Source organism: Psammomys obesus, unplaced genomic scaffold, assembly GCF_907164565.1.
Source record: "Psammomys obesus unplaced genomic scaffold, mPsaObe1.curated_primary_1811, whole genome shotgun sequence".
NCBI lineage: Eukaryota > Metazoa > Chordata > Mammalia > Rodentia > Muridae > Psammomys > Psammomys obesus.
The window spans coordinates 7,264,794-7,281,561 of NW_026590859.1; the positions used below are offsets into that span (position 1 = coordinate 7,264,794).

General features: G+C 38.9%; 1 protein-coding gene across 3 annotated transcripts in view; it reads left to right on the forward strand.

Annotated features, from left to right (window-relative positions):
• Positions 1-16,768, forward strand: part of Spata17 (spermatogenesis associated 17) — a 175,173-nt gene that overhangs the window by 87,360 nt on the left and 71,045 nt on the right. For all 3 annotated transcript variants that reach the window (XM_055609178.1, XM_055609177.1, XM_055609179.1), the window contains one exon: positions 1,356-1,479. In XM_055609178.1, coding sequence (XP_055465153.1) covers positions 1,356-1,479 — 124 coding nt within the window. The remainder of the gene's footprint in view (positions 1-1,355; positions 1,480-16,768) is intronic.

Sequence of the window (16,768 nt, forward strand, 5' to 3'; positions counted from 1 at the left end):
ACAAATTTGTTTGGCTTTACCAGGTTACTTAGCGATTAATAATAGCCTTGAGATGCAGTCAGAGAGGTCATTGTACCAGCTTGCCAACACAATCTAAACATGCAGCTCGCCCAGGTTGGTGGGTGCAGAAGCCCCCCAAATACCATGCATAAAGGAAAACAGGCTATTTTCTGCCTCCTTTTTTCATATTAAATAAGCAATTTTCAAGGGAAGGGTGGCAAAATGGGGGCCATGCCACTCCAAGTAATTCATTTATTTTGCAATTTAATCTTATGTTGAAAAAATCGCTCTGCTACAGCAGCCTAGCATGGTGATTTTTAAACGTCAGAGTGTTTCATAAGTAACCTTGTGTGAAGTATTAGTAGCCTGTAACAGACTATTGCAACAGAAATTTTTACCATACACTCAAGTATTAAGGAGAATCTTTTATTTTTTAAATTTTGGACTATCTCCTTCTAGTTTATATATATATATATATATATATATATATATATATATATATATATATATATAGCACTAGGTACAGTGATTTATTTGAAATTTTACATATAGAAGTAGACACAAGTTACATATGTGTTTTTAAAATGAAGCAGCATTATTAAAATGCTGCTCTGACATGAATGATAAATATGTCCAATGAAAAGAAAAGATGTAGTCTTTCTTCCTTATTTGATAATATCGTGTTCTATATGGAAGCTATTTATCACATGGTATAATTTAAAGCTTATTTCTTAGACATATACATAAATGAGGATTTTTTCATTGTTTTAGTGGAATTTTTCAAGCATCAGAAAACTTTTAACTTAACCTAATCCTTTATTTAAATTATTTGTATAACTGAATAAAATGCCACTATTTAGGTGCAGGATAGTATGTCTAATCTCACCAGTATTAGATGAACTGTTAGCTGAAGTAAGCACTCAATTAAGCATGTAAAAATTCTGGACTTTAAAAAATAAAATGATTAGTATGCAAAATAAATAAGTAGACATTTTTAAATACAAATGAAAATTTAAGACTCACATTCCTCTTGGGATATTTAAATATTTCCAAAATAACTAATCTTCAACAAAGGAAAGAGGTGATATAGATGCACTTTGCATTACATTTCCCCTGCTGCTGTGTTAATTATAACATTTGGTATGCATTTGGTGCTGAACCCCTTCATGACAAAGTCACTTAAACACTGCCTAACAATGGCAGAGTTCCACAGAATTCACAGGCAAGATAAATTGCACCCTTGATTTTGATGGATGTGGGTGATCATTGCCCCTCAAAAAACTTGATTATCATCAGCAAAAGAATTAGGGAATCAACAGATGTCATCAGAGTAACTGCTGACAATTTTGATGCAGGGAAGCTTTGGAGGAGTTCACAGATATGAAAGAGAGAGAAGAGAGGAAGGCTCGCCTGGAACAGGAAGAAAAGGAAAAAGAAGAGCAAGCCCGCAAGATGCATTACATGCTCAGCACACGGCAGGTTAGTGTCCCTGCGCCTGGCAGCTCCCATGAGCCTCTTGGACCCCTACTCTGACAAAGATAAACTAGCAGTTTGAATAGGACCTGACTTGTTGAAAAGATACCACAAAGACACTACCTGGAGCTCAGTTCCGTGTTTCTGTGCAGGTGTACGCAGGCACCATGATTGGTGTGTGACAGTGTTTCATAGAGGCTGCTGCCGAGCCACTGGCAGAAAGGTCCGAGTCAGCAGAGTGATCCGCCACAGTGATAACACAACATGAAGGGCATAACCTCGCCTTCAGAGCTCATTCCAAGTGGCTTATTGTTGTGTTGTGAATTGATCAAGAACTAGCAAGTTATTAAGCTGACCTGGCTTTCAGGTTTTCTCTTTTAATTGAAAGAATGTTGAGATTAAGCCCATTCTTTGTCCTTTTCTAAATGTTGATGGAAGTTGTCAGATAAAGCTTTGCAACAAATTGCGTCAGTAATTTATCTCTTCACATGGAGAGATAAATATGGAATTTAGAATACTTAGAAATTTATTCTTATACTGAAGATTTTGTTATGGTTGCTGAGAAAGAGTACATTGCACATAGAATGTCCTGTCCAGAGAAACACAGTTTTAAATGCATAAACTGACTGGCTCGAGATGGCTCGCTCGGCACCAAGCCTGATGGCTGGAGTTCAGTTTCCACGACCCTCAGAGTGGAAGAAGGGGATCTGGCTCCCTTTTTATATTTTGGTTATTAATGAGTAATTAGAGATCTTTACACTGGGGTCTCCATGTCATCCTCTTCACTATACTTTACATGGTGCCGTTGATGTTAGGGCATTGCAGGTGAAATTGTGTTGTCAGAACTCCTCCCTACCAGAAGCATATGACAAAAATGTCAGAGATTTTATCAGGTCTGGCAATTTGGTATGTGAAATTATGGTAATCTTACTGTTTAACTGTAGGTAACTGTAGGATAACCATTGAACCCATGGAGAACCCCCCCCCCCATGTGCAAACATCTTGGTGATAAAATAGAAGAATGATACCATCTTATTGTCCAGTGGGTTCATTTGTCCATGAGATTGCATGTGCTGCCAGACAAGATTGGAAAACACACGCCTTCTCTACATTCCCACTAGATCTGTTCTGCTTCCTTTAGTCAGTGTTTGTCATAACCTAAAAGACATAGAGTCTGAAGCCTGCAGAGACTTACTCCACTGAATACGACTCCTCCTTAGCCTCTTACTCTAATAGCATGTGTGCATACTCCCCTCATTGCGCTGTGCTAGGAATGGAGTTTGTGTAGGCCTGTGCTCACAGAGCCTTAGCCATCATGAGCGCTCAGCTGCCCTCTTTTCAGTCACACAACTTTTTTAATAGGAGAAAACTGCTCTCTACAAGCAATCTCATTAAGATTAACAACCATTTCAGCTTTGATCTTGCTAGTACAAGATCAAATACTTGTACTATATAATACTTTACCTATATAAGAAACAAAACCACATACTTCTCTGTGAGTATTATTACTGATTTGCCTTAATAACTTGGCTGTTGGGTGGAAATTGAACTCTGGATTTAAAAATGTTCTTGGTTGTTTGGGTTAACTCTCCTGGACTGCTTACTACAGGTTTCAGTTTCAAAAGTCTGGTGTTTAATTGTCAATAGCAAGGGTATGTTTTGTGTGTGTGTGTGTGTGTGTGTGTGTGTGTGTGTGTGTGTGAGAGAGAGAGAGAGAGAGAGTTTATTCCCTATATAAACAGTTTTGTTGAACTGTGTAAAAAGAATAGAATTTTTAGAAGACAACATAATTTATTGGAACTGACAATAATTTAGTAATGATATTATTAATATGCATTATACAATACTAATTGTGACATTAATTCCTATAGTTCTAGTGTAGCTTAACCTAGTTAGTAGGTGTAAAACCTTAGTCAGGCAAATAATGCTGTAAAAACACTAAAGAGTTTTCCTGAGCAAAAATTGTGTTTGTTAATTCAAATCTAGATAATGTTATTTAATGAATTAATAACCTCATACTGATTATGCTGATATATTGATATTTACTGACACAATTTAAACTTAGTTTCAAGCCTGCTTTAGTATGAGTCAGATGTGTTTTTAAATAGTTTCAGAAGCTATTCACAATTTTATTGTTATCTCATCTTTATTCAAGCAAATATGTTCGTGCTAATAGGAGTTACATGAGTAAATAACTAATATTGCAATGAGCGAATTAATAGACCCCTCAGGGCTTTATTAATTAAAAAGTTCAAGTCATAGTAAAGCACCTTCTTTATATGTTTATTTCAATCAGAAAGCTGAACCTGGCAAACTCATTTGCATAAATAATCAATCACCAGTTACTAGCAGTAATAAGGTTAATTTGTTGCTGCAGACAGAACAGGATTAGTCAATTACATTTCCTAGAAAATAGTTTGTTATGCACATGCCACCTGTAAAGCAGGGTTGTGTGTGCCCTTACTAAATGAACACATCAAAACATCTTTGTTCCTGTAAAAATTTTTGAGAGGAAAGCTAATTTTAGTTGATTTAAATAAAGTAAAGTGCATGCAATGTCTCCATTTGTAAATTTAATTTATCTTTCTGCAAAGATTGATTATTTAATAAAGTTATTTATTTTGATTCAGGAACCAGTCAAACCAAATCTAGCACATACAGGGCACACTTCCTTTGAAGAAAATCTCATTTACAGATTTGTTTTATTCCAAAGAAACTGACTTTCATCCCTTTGCCCTTGTTCTCAGTAATAAATTATGCTGTCTGCTCCACCTACTGGTGGATGTATGCAAAGGCCTGTTGTTGGGTTCACTAAAGAAAACACTGCTTCCTGAGGCTCAGCAAAGCAGAAAGCTGCATGAAAACTCCAGATCCAAATGACAGGAGCTAGCACTTTCAGAGGACTGTTACTACACAGAATTATTCATAATAGTAATGAACTGATTAGTGAGTTACCCCATCTTCATGTTAATACGATCATAGAACAGAATGTAGAAACACAAGATGGATCAATCAGGATAATGATGCATTTCATTTTGTGGCATTTGATAGTTAACACATTCAAATAGAAGTTAAAATTATTACAGAAATAGTTTTATGTTATCATTTACATAATAGTTTTGATGTTCTTTATTCTTACAATTCATATATGGGTACAAAAGTAATTTTTTCTCAGTTTTGTGATTTAAAAAAAGCCTTTTGTTGTGATCATTACTGGCAAACTATAATTTGATATATTTGAAAAAAATAAAATGTGTACAGTTATCTTTTTCTCAAAACCATACCAAACTGAAGTTATATAAGAAAAAATATATTTTAATTAAAACTTAAATTTGACCTAATCATAGTAAACTGATAGTATGTTAAATGGGAACCATGTTTCAAAGACAAAGAGTATGAGGTTAAAAAATTAATTAGAAATATTTAATTTTTCTGAAGAGTGTATTATCTTCCATCCTATCCTCCTAGGACAGCAAGCCTAGATTCTTCGTTTGTGTACATTAGAGACTTAGTGTGTGGCGTGTGGCGTGCACTTCTGTCTTGAGATGCAGCCATGGAAAGATGGTAGTGTCTCTGTGTGCACGTGCCATGGTTTGCACGGGTACTGTTGTAAGCGCATCTGGGTCAGGTGTCTTGTGCTTCTGGAAGAACTGTACTTAGACAGGCTTCTCAGTAGATACGGTTTTGGGGGTAGAACACCCAGCTGTCACAGAGAAGCACAGGGCCATGGTGCTCACTGTCATCATGGAACACATTTTTTGCTTATTGATCTTATGTAGAGACTGGTCCACTCAGCAAGTCTGGCTCCTTGTGGTTACCTGGTTGCACCATTTCTCTTTCTGTATTTTCATGATGTGCCTTTTGACTTTCTCCATCTCCAACTGCCTTCCTTCTCATCACTCTGTGTGTTTCAAGACTTCCTACAATTACACTGCCTTCCATTTCATCATTCTGTGTTTCGAGACAGCTTTTGCATGCCCATCCACTGCGTTCAAAGCAATGGCAATGCTCTCTAATGTTACTTTTAGTTTAGTATTTTTGCTCATTATCCCAATGTATTTACTACAGTCAGAGTAATCTTTTAAAAATACCATTATTTCATTTCCATTTGAAGTTTGTAAGCCTCAGAAGGTTCCATGGTTTCCATTTGATAAAAATCCTTTTATAGCCACAGATTAGCACAATCCTCAGACCTTACCAGAGATGTTTCTTTATGCAGCTGGTAGCAGTACAGAAACTCACCACTGTTAGGACTGTAGAAAATAAATGTCCATGGAGTGAGTGTTCAGCCACAGATGGGACCTCTCTACCACAATCCCTTCCCCCAAAGCTCAGGGAACATTAAAGAGGAGTCAGCAGAAAGATAGTGGGAGCCAGAGGTCAGAGAGGACTGGAGTGACAGACACAGTATCATCTGGGCTCGACAGGACCATTGTAGGCCTCACAGCAGCTGTGGTTGCCTGTACTACACCTGCAAAAGACCAAGCCAGTCAACATCCCTAGTGTGGAGGGGAGAGGGGCTCACAGACCACCACCCCTAGTTGATGAGATTTTGAAAGAAGATGGCTGCTGGTGAGGGACAGTTTTAAGAGGATATTCCCTAGTTGGTCAACCATGCTTGAGTTCATTGTCCCACAACAATGAGTGTATGGCTGCATAGATTGAACCCTGATGGGATAGTAATAATAATAATAATAATAATAATAATAATAATAATAATAATGAGGAGGAGGAGGAGGACAAAATAACACGAACGTGAGAAGGGCATTGGGGTGGATTTGGGAGGATTTGTGGAAAAGTTAGGAATGGATATGATCAAGATACTTTGTATGCATATATGAAAATGTCAGAATTAATAAAAATATATTTAAAACACTCCTTCCTTTTCAGCGTAAACCCTGACAGCCCTCCGTTTTCTGCCTCCGCCCTGTCTACTCAGTTTTTTCTTCCTTTGCTCCTCAGTATTGGCTTCCCATCACAGCCTGACATTCTAGTCAAGAAAAACTCACCGAAAGGATTTCCTTACATGTGGATGAAGCAACTACTACTTAAAGCTAGTTGTAGTCTGGACCTTAGTCCTGCTCTAACTACAAAAGGGCAACTTCCTACCAACAGTGACCTTCCCATTCCTTTATTGTTAAAGACATTTCCTCCCTCCAATTAAACTATTTTATCAATGAAGTATAATAACTGTTCAGCTGTCCTTTGTAGCAGGATATTTGATCCCGTTGTGAACCCCAAGTTGTGAACTATAAAAACCTGTCTTTTGTTTAGTATGGTTCAGCCCTAGCACATACCTTTAATCCAAGGGCTTTCTGTTCACAGGATTTAATAAAGTTATTCCTAGGTCAAGAGGCAGAGCAAAAAACCAGTTGACAGGGATTAAGTAGAAAGGAGAGGGGCATTGAGTTGAAGGGTATTTAAGATAGTGTGGAGAAGAAGGAGCTCTTGCTCTCTGGCTTTTGAGCTCCTGACTTCTTCCTCCTGGGCTGTCTGGTGAACTAGCAGGCCTTTTCCTTGTAGGCTGACAGCTGAGCTAGCAAGCATTTTATCTTTGAGCCTTTGGCCTTTTCCTTCTGGGAAATGAGCTAAGTAGGAAGGTCAGCTGTGTGCTTTCTCTGCCTCTCTGAACTAGGAAGTTTTTACCCCAGCATTTGGCTCCTGAGTCTTCATTGGTAAAATCTAACCATCTGGGGTTTTCTTTTTTATATAATTTTTTTTTATTTATTACAATTTATTCACTTTGTATCCCAGCTGTTGCTCCCTCCCTCATCCCCTCCCAATCCAGCCTTCCCTTCCTGTTCTCCTCCCATGCCCCTTCCCTAGTCCACTGAGAGGGGAGGTCCTCCTCCCCTTCCACTTGACCCTAGCCTATCAAGTCTCATCAGAACTGTCTGCATTATTGTGGTACTCCAATGAGTGGCATGACCACAAACATCACTCCAGCTGTGGACCAACTGAAAAGCCATCAGATTTGGGTTTTGTTTTTATCTTTCCAGGAGAATAAAAACATCGAATGAAGAAAAAAAAAGTCACAAAAAGGAGTAAATTGGCCAAGTGGTATCATCCACCTCCATCTTTTATCTTCTACCTTCTACCGACATAATTTGCAAATGGTCTTAATATGGTCCCAATTCAATTAAATATGAAAGCTGGCTTTGGGGTTGGAGTGTGGCTCTCTCCTTCTCTAAACCCAAGCATGCTTACTAAAGGACAACCCAAAATTTATGTCTCATACCAGAAGAGCCACCTGATATGGGACACAGAAAAAAAATAAGAGACTATTCTATTGCCACTTGTCTCATAATCTTTTGGCTTCATTTGATTCAGTAACTTTTTAAGGTATAAATATTATCTCAAAATCTATAAGATTATTATGTCTATATAAACTTTCTTTCATTATACTAGTAGTCATACAGTCTTAGAAATAAGCTTCATCTAGCTTCCTGTATGTGTTTCCAGGTTTGATCCTGAAACAGTTAACTAGGAACAACTTTTGTGTGCCTCTGGATGTACTAAATAGATTATGGTCCTCAAACCTTTCTGAGATCTTCTGAATGTGGCATTTAAAATATCTAGGTTTTCTATCACTCCTAACAGTAACTTTTAGGTTTCCATGAAGATGATGGGCCCTCCAACAATGATTCCACCTGGATTGTGTAAAACTAACCACTGGGAAAAACTGCTCCATGTTTCTGCTTCCTGGTTCTGCACAAACAGTGGACACCTTTAAGTTGACTGTTATGTTCTACCTTGTCAGGATTGCCACTAAGATGACAAACACCACTGAAAGATCAGCTTCAGGTTACAGACTTCTTAGGACATTCAAATTGTGGAGCCTCATATAAGACTAACATGAATATTCTACAGAACTTTGAATACAAAAATTAATTAATCCTAAGACTGCCAAATATAACCATGCTGGACATTGTGGAAAGCTTAGCAAAAATTGCTTCTTTTTTTGTAAATAGTTTTATTGTATTAGAGTTGAAATCTTTCCTTTTTATTTAGACAAAAAGGAGGGATATAGAAATAATATAGAAACAATAGGAAAAGGGTAGAGGATTGATTCTACTCTTAAAGATCTTTGTATATTGATACAAAATTAGGTTAAATTGTTTACAGTGGTATAGATCTTTTGTCTGTTGATACAAAATTAAGGTTATATTTTGGTTACAGCATACTATGTATCAACTCTTTAAGGTATTGTACTTATATAATTCTTTAAAATGGAATGTGAAGTTCTAGTCCTTTTGAAAGCTACTATCACAAACTGTGTGCAAACTAAGAGTCAATCAAACTTATGGTTCTCTTAGGTACTAGTTTATAGCTAATCATGGGTGTTTTTTAAGTTAATCAGTCAATACAAAGCTATAACCAAGTAATTGAGATATATGAGAGAGATAGATGGTCTTCAAAAACCTCAGAGATCTATAGAATATGCAATTTAAGACTTTTTTTTTACAATGAGATGTGTCAGCTCCTGTCAGCACCCCCTTTCAACTTTGAAGAAGATGATGAACATCAAATATTTTTCCTTTAGGAGATGGCTTCATCTGTGGCAAAGTAGCCACTGGGAAAGAAATTGCCCTTGCTTCTATTGCAGACAGAATACCGGAAAGAGAAACTGGATGCAGGAAAGTTGACTGCTGAACTCTGCAAGGCCAAAGTAGGCAAGTCCTTCATACCTGTTTTACAGAAAAGTCTGTCAGATTTTCTGAGCCAGAAGGCTGAAGATGATGCTCCAACATTATAGAGAAAATCTGGGGGACTGTCTAGGCAAGCAACTCTCTCTGTCATTTCTATAGTTTTGGAAGCTGCTTGTTCTTCACTTCCTCTTCAGATGTTTATCCTTCTCAGGTCTCTGATGGGGTTGAAGACTAAATAGTTACGGTCTTACAATTAAGCTTAATTTGTTTAGGATTTAAGAAGATGTTTTAGGTCTAAAAAGATGTTGTTTTTAATTGGTAATGCAAGTTCTGATACAAAGTGATTTAGGTATAGAGTATTAGCCTCAACAAGATAGGATAGATAGTAGAATACACACTCCAAGGTTGCCAATACTAATGGACTGGATATTATGAATGTATTTTTATACCAGATAGCATATAGTTTATTGATGTTAGAGAAAAAGTCTTTTATTTAGACAAAAGGGGGAAATGTTGCAAGATATTTAATCCCATGGTAAACCTCAGATTGTCAACTATGAAAACATGTCTTTTGTTTGGTGTAGTTCAGCCCTAACATACATTTTTAATCCAAGAATTTTTGTTTATTGTAAACAGGTGATTAGGGTGTGGCTCAGTCCTTGCACTCAACCTTAATCCAAAAGCTTTCTCTACACAGGATTCAATGATTAACCCTAGATCACGAGGCAGAGCAAGAAGCTGGGATTAAGAAGAAAAGAGAGGCATTTAGTTGAAGAGTATCTAAGACAGCATGGAGAAGAAGGAGCTTTTTGCTCTTTGGCTTTTGGGCTCTTGACTTTTTTCTCCTGGGCTTTTGGGTAAGCTAGCAGGCCTTTTCCTCCTGGGCTATCAGCTGAGCTAGCAAGATTTTCTTTCTTTCTTTTTTTTTTTTTTTTAGCTTTTGGCTTTTGGCCTTTTCCTTCTGGGATATGAGCTGAATTGGAAGGTCAGCTGAGTGAGCTGAGTGCTTCCTCTGCCTCTCTGAGCTAGCAGGTTTTCACCCCAGCATCTGGCTCCTGAGTCTTCATTGATAAAATGAAATGATTTGGGATTTTTCATTCTTTAAAACAACAGTCCTTATTAGTATATATTGGCAAAAACTGATGGTTTATAGTTCATAAGAGGAGACGGGGAGAAATATCTGTCCAGGAGGCAAGAACAAGCTCAGAGTATAAAGATGTGGAAAGTTTAGAGTTGGGTGGGAAGCAATCTCAGTGTGTCAAAGTGTTTAAGGAATCCTTGGACTATCTGGGCAACAAAGTAGGTATCTATGGCACTAAAATGAAAACAAGTCTGACAGGAGAAATCTGTCCATCATTTTGGAGGGCTCGCCACTACTCAGTTTCTATTAATAGCCCCGTTACCCTGTGTGCCTTAGATTTATTTTCTGAATCATGTATTACCAGCTATTGATTCTAAATTCGTTCATGGCCTGTCATTTTTGTTATGGCAACTTTCTACAGAAGTTGAAGGCTTTTTGGCATTAAGGCAGATTGATAAAGTTGTGGTTGTAGCTTCTGGAAGGTTGTGGGGGACAGGATCTCACGATATAAATAGCCTAGGCTGTTCTGTAACTCACTATGTAGCCCATACTGATGTTAAAATCACAGCAATTCCCCTGCCTTGGCTCTCTAAGGGTTGGAATTATAGAAATCAGCCACTCTGCTGGGCCTGGGAGGTCGTGTTCTACGTGTCACTCGTGCATCCTGGATTTAGCCAACACGCAGGGAGTGGTGTGCTATTGAGAAGGCTTACAGTTCCAGTCCCTTCTTCTAAAAGAAGATTAAAAAGATGAGTATTTGTTCATGGGTGTACTCTAGCTTGAATAAACGCTCCTTGATGGTGGGGATGTTCACAGTAGAACTCGGTGCCTGCAAGAGGTCAGTGCCCCCCGTATGATTCACCAAGCCAACCCCACAGGCAAGGCACACCATCCCTGCTTCTGAGTATCCCGAGATGAGGTCCTCCCTGGAAGATAAGTGCTCTGGCACCGAACTCTTCCTACAGATAAGTGCTACAGTGTTTACAGAAATGTGCTCAGTCAGCACATGGACTCTCATGGGAAAAACAAAAGCAAAAACAAAAACTAGAGCCTTTGTGTAAAAGAATAAAGCCATGCAAAACTTAGGCAGCTATGGAAATTCTGTGTGCACACTCAAGCCAACTTATCATATGTGTCTATCTCCACATACTTATATTCAGAATGTTCTGTGAAGCAGCAACTACCAGAATGTTATCCGGCTGATTTTCCTGTTTGGGTGGGTTTATTCTTTCAAGACTGCAGCAGATAAAGAACTGACCCTCTGACCTCTGAAGGAACAGTTTGAGAAGAAGGCTATGAGCCTGGCTTTTCTCTGTATCTTATTGAGCAGCCTGTACCAGAATGCAGCCCTGCCTATCATTCCTCACCTTTGGCAGTTTCTCTTCTGAAAGACCAAAGACTGAACAAACTAACAGAATTAATTCAGCATTAGCTTTTATATTTATTTCCTCCCTCTTTATTATTAATATATAATTATTATTATAATATGTGGAAAAGGACAATTATCTGTAGTCAGTTCTCATTAAGGAGAAAGAATTAAGTGGGGAAAAAGTTGTCACCAAATTAGTCCCTTCTCTGCTCTATTCACTTTGTGTTGACTACCACATACATCTGAAAAATTCAGGCAAGAATGTGGTCAGAAGCAAAAGGACAATCAGAAGCTACTGAAGAGAGAGACAGAAATGAAGAAAACTATTTTTTACACATGCAACACTAAATAGTTATTTTAAATGGATTCTGTGTGATTAAAAATGACATTCTGCTATGGACCTGACCCTTACATATTTGTAAAGCTATTTATTTTATTGTTTTTAAAACGCTGTGACTGTGGAGTGGTGGTATGTGCTGTGCACAGGAGCAATGGTGCTCTTGGAGGTCAAGGACTTTAGGTCCTCCAGAGCTGCAGTTTCAGGTAATATAATCAACTGTAAATGCAACAAATGGATGGATTTCTGCTTGGGATGTAACTCGGTCGGCAGGCCCTTGTTTCCCACTCTAGGCTTTGGGCTCAACTTGCAATAATGAAAAGAAGAAAAGAGGAGGCAAGGAGTGGTGAGGAGGAAGAGGAAGGGGAAGAAAAGGAAGAAGGAAGAAGAAGGAGAAGGGAGATAGAAGAGACAGTAAGGGGTGAAGGAGGAAGAAATTATCATAATGATGTGCAATTTCAAATTCATATAAAATATTAAAAGTCCAATGGTGTTCAGCCACTCACAGTCTCAAATACAACTCCTTTGATTAACTGCTTGACCCAGATCTATAATATTTGTTTTTTATGTTTTGACAATAATTTTGTTACATTTTCTGAAGTGACAAGAGAATTATTCATTCTCTCCTTTAGCAATGTTAATCTAAGTTTTATTCCTATGGAAAGGTCACATGATGTATTATATCTATTATACCTTGGACTCTCTTTCTAATCTCTCTCTCTCTCCTTCTCTTTCTCTCTCTTCCTCTCTTTTGAGACAGAGTCTCAGGGTCTCACTATGTAGCCCTGGCTTGTGTGTAACTCACTATGTGGACCGGGCTGGTCGCAACATCGCAGAGCTCTCCCTGCCTCTGCCTCTTGAGTGCTGGGATTAAAGGAGTATGCCACCACACAAGAATTTTTTTAAAAGGAGAGCTCTTTCATTTCTGTATAGGAAATGATGAGAATTGAATTTTGTCCTTACAATCCATGTGGCTGTTGGGATCATTCTCCAGAGTAGCTGCATGCCGCAAACCCTGTGGGTCTGATGTGCACACACTGTCCTGGCCAAATGGCAGTGTGTCCTGTGAGCGCTGTCCTTCCTGTGACTCTGTACAGGGAGTGAATGCTAATTCCTCAGAGCTACTACTGTGCGTGCACTCAAGTGTATTTGGAAAAAAAAAAAAACACGTGTAAATATTGCTATGAAACCTAAATTAAACATATACCTTCCTCATCCTTTTTTTCAGCTTAATCCCAGACACACTGAACTGACTGCCCCTCTCATGCCTCAGCATGTGGAGTCAATGGTGTTAAGATACTTGTGCTATTTTTCTCTTAAATGTATCATATTTGTCCTTCCTTTGCTGTTAAAGCATGGATACATATATGTGTGCATCAGAAAATTCTGAATCATTAGTACATTTTACACCTGATATAACTAAAAGGCCAAGAAGCAATATATAGATCTATATACAAATAGATATACACACGTATCTTTCAGTGTTGGAGACTGAATGCAGAGTTTCTTCCACATTACATACATGCTGTAAGCCTGAAAATATCCTCAATTCCTATAGCTTTTACATCACAACAAGTAAAGTCCTTTACATTGAAATCCTAATCACTCATTATTTCTTATTTGAATTAAACACATAAAAATAAAATAGTATTATTTGACATTTATAATGGCTTTGAATGTGATGTCTGTATTTGCACAAATATATTTTCGTGAGTTTTTTCATAGTCTATTTCTTAGTAGTATTTTATATTCCAACTGAGTTTCCCTCCCTTCTTTCTTCCCAGTCCCTCTCCCACCTCTCCTCTGCAACTGCTCACCCACTCCTCCTCTGCCTCTATCCAGAAAAGGGCAGGCCTCCCTTGGATATCAACCAAACGAGGCATATCAAGTTCCAGCAAGGCTATGCACCTCCCCTCATAGTAAGGCTGGACAAGGCAACCCAGCATGAGGAAAAGTGGGTCCCAAAAGCTGGCAACAGTCGGAGACAGCCCCTGCTTCCACTATTAGGACTCTCTCAAGAAGACCAACCCACACAACCATAACATGTGTGCAGAGGGATGAGGTCAATCCTATGCAGGCTCCTTGGCTGTTGGTTCAGTGTCTGTGAGCCCCTAGGAGCCCAGGTTCAGTTAATTCTGTGGGGTTTTTTTGTGAGTGTTTTAAAGGGCAAATCTTGTATATAAAGGACACAGAGAGAGGCAGCTAACACCATTAGAGGTTCTACACAAGCCAAATGAAGCCAAGCCATACACCAAAGTGAACCTGAGATTCGCCTTCTGATCTAGCTGTCTTCAGAGTCGTCCTCTCAATGAATTGGATAGGGAAGAAAAAGAAACCACACCTCAAGGGTACGTTCCTGAGTAATGGAAAACATGCTCCTAATAACATTCCTGTTTTATTGAAGACGAGAACTAGATAACACACTCAACACTTCTACCGTCATCTACATTATGGAAGTTAGTTGTCAGCTTCTTCAACATGGAGAGCTGAGGGCATGGGGAAATCAGATTGACTAGTGATCTCCTCTCAAGCAGAAGGCAAGCATAGGTTTCTGGGTCTACAGGGACAGGTTTGAGGCAAAGTATTTGTCTTCTCAGAAAGAGCCCTTTAGAAAGAAGTAAAGGTGTAATTGCCATCTGATTATTTGTTATCTCTGCTGTCTCGGCAGCAGCTATAATTCCAAAACAAATGAAATTCACTCGATAAATACACATGGCTGAGACTGAAAATAAAGAAATGTGTCTTTGACATCTTAGTTACTCATAGTTCTTTTTATTAGTAATATTCATATTAATGAAAAAGATGGTTTTTATTTTCCAAGTGACAAAAATGGACTCTTTGTTGGTATATTCTTCAACGTCAGTACATTCGACTCATAGTTCTTTTAATTAGTAATATATTAATGAAAAAGATGGTTTTTATTTTCCAAGTGACAAAAATGGACTCTTTGTTGGTATATTCTTCAACGTCAGTACATTCGAAGACAGAAGAGAGGCAAGTTCTTTGCCAAAGACCTGTGATGGGCTAATCAGTGTAGAAACTTGGACAGAAGGAGAAAAAAAAGGTGTCAGAACCTAATCACAAACACCTTTCCCTGCTGGAGTTCAGAACCAGTCAGAGAGAGATGGAATATATCTCCTCTATACGTTCTGGACACTGTCAGTAATGACTGGTTCTGTGTGATTCCATAATTTCTTCTGTTTTTTTCTCATCGTAAAGCAAGGAAAACAGCCCCATGGCTGTATGCTGAAAGGGAAGTAGGGATATTTGCTTCCTGTTGTCAGGCTGGCCTGCAAGCAGAGGGAGGCAGGAGCAAACCTAGGCTGGAGCAGCGTCTTCTTGTCACAGACCCAGCGAAGATCAGACAGTGTGCTTCAGGGAACAAAGCAGAATAAGAAATGTGTGCTTTCCACTTATTAGAATTAGAGGGATGGCAGGAGTTAGAGGAGGCTGTTTAGACTAACAGAAATGTGTATGTGTTCTCAAAATAGCCACTTGGGGGAGAAAGCTTGAAAAGATATGAGATGAAAACAGCTAAACATGTATGGATGTTTAGAAAAAGGTAAGATAATAGGACGAAAGGCTGGAGGCTGAACTTTTACCTAACTGAGGAGAGGCCAGCTTTCACGTCAGAAGGGGTAAAAATAGGATTATTCATGAACACTTTGTGTGGAGAATCGGAGGCCAAAATCACTAATGTCTGAATACCTGAGTATTCTCACTGTTCTCTGACCGTCTTGAGAGGCTTCTTGAGGGGAGATGGTTCAGTGAGAGGTCTACTGCCAACAAACCCATTGTTTTTATTTGAGAATTTTTACTTCTTCCCTCATATTTGTAAGAGGATTTGACAGAGTGGAATCTGGTTGGTGATTGCTTTCTCCCTCTCAATACTTAAATATCTAGTTTCTTTCTCTTCCTTCTTTCCTTCTGTTTCCTCTTTCTCTCTTTCTTTGTCTGTCTCTCATTCATCAACCCCTCCCTCCCTACTCCCTGCTTCTGTTCCTTTTTCCTTCCTTCCTCCATTCTTGGCATCATGCCTCTTTCCAGCCTGTTGCATACCTTCTTGAACCATGGCTTGCTACCATAACTGAATATGGGGACAAAAAAACGTTAATGGTGACAGCGGAAACTTTTATGAGGATGCAATGACCAAAATTTAATCCAAAATCAACCACACATGAGTCCTGGCTATTTCTAGTAGTGCTCACCTTTGTTGCCTTGAGAGAATTTGTCGCAGCTGTGGTTCTGAGCACACAACACTGAGGCCTGGCAGGGGCATCCCCTCACACAGTGCAATGCTAGCGAATGAGCCTGAGGAAAATTTGCAGTCATTGCTTCAGATGTTCCTCTGGTCCTTCCTCAGGTTTCCTCATCTCACTTATAGTACAAACATGCTACACCTTTGACAGGTGCCCACAGCTCTTGGACAGTCTGCCCCATTTTTGCTTTGGTTTTCCAGCTTTGGAATTTACCTTGGCATATCAAAGATTCTTTCCTCAGCCGGATCCAGTGTTTTGATATTCCTTTCAAAGGCATTCTTCTTTGCTGTTTGAGCATTGTTTCCTTCTCTCTGCTTCCATCAGTCATGGGCTCTGACACGTTCAGTCTTGTGGAATTGCTGGTGTGATAATTTTCACATTCATGACATATCTGAGTTCTGTTTTTATGAACAACTTGACCCCCTACATGCCTACCACTGTGTGTGTGTGCATGTGTGTGATGTATACGTGCAAACGTGCCACATGTTGAGGGCAGCCTCCCGCCTCCCACCTTGTCTGAGAGAGAGTCCCGTGGCTGCTCTCCAGGCTAACTTGTGTGTGTGTGTGTGTGTGTGTGTGTGTGTGTGTGTGTGTGTGTGT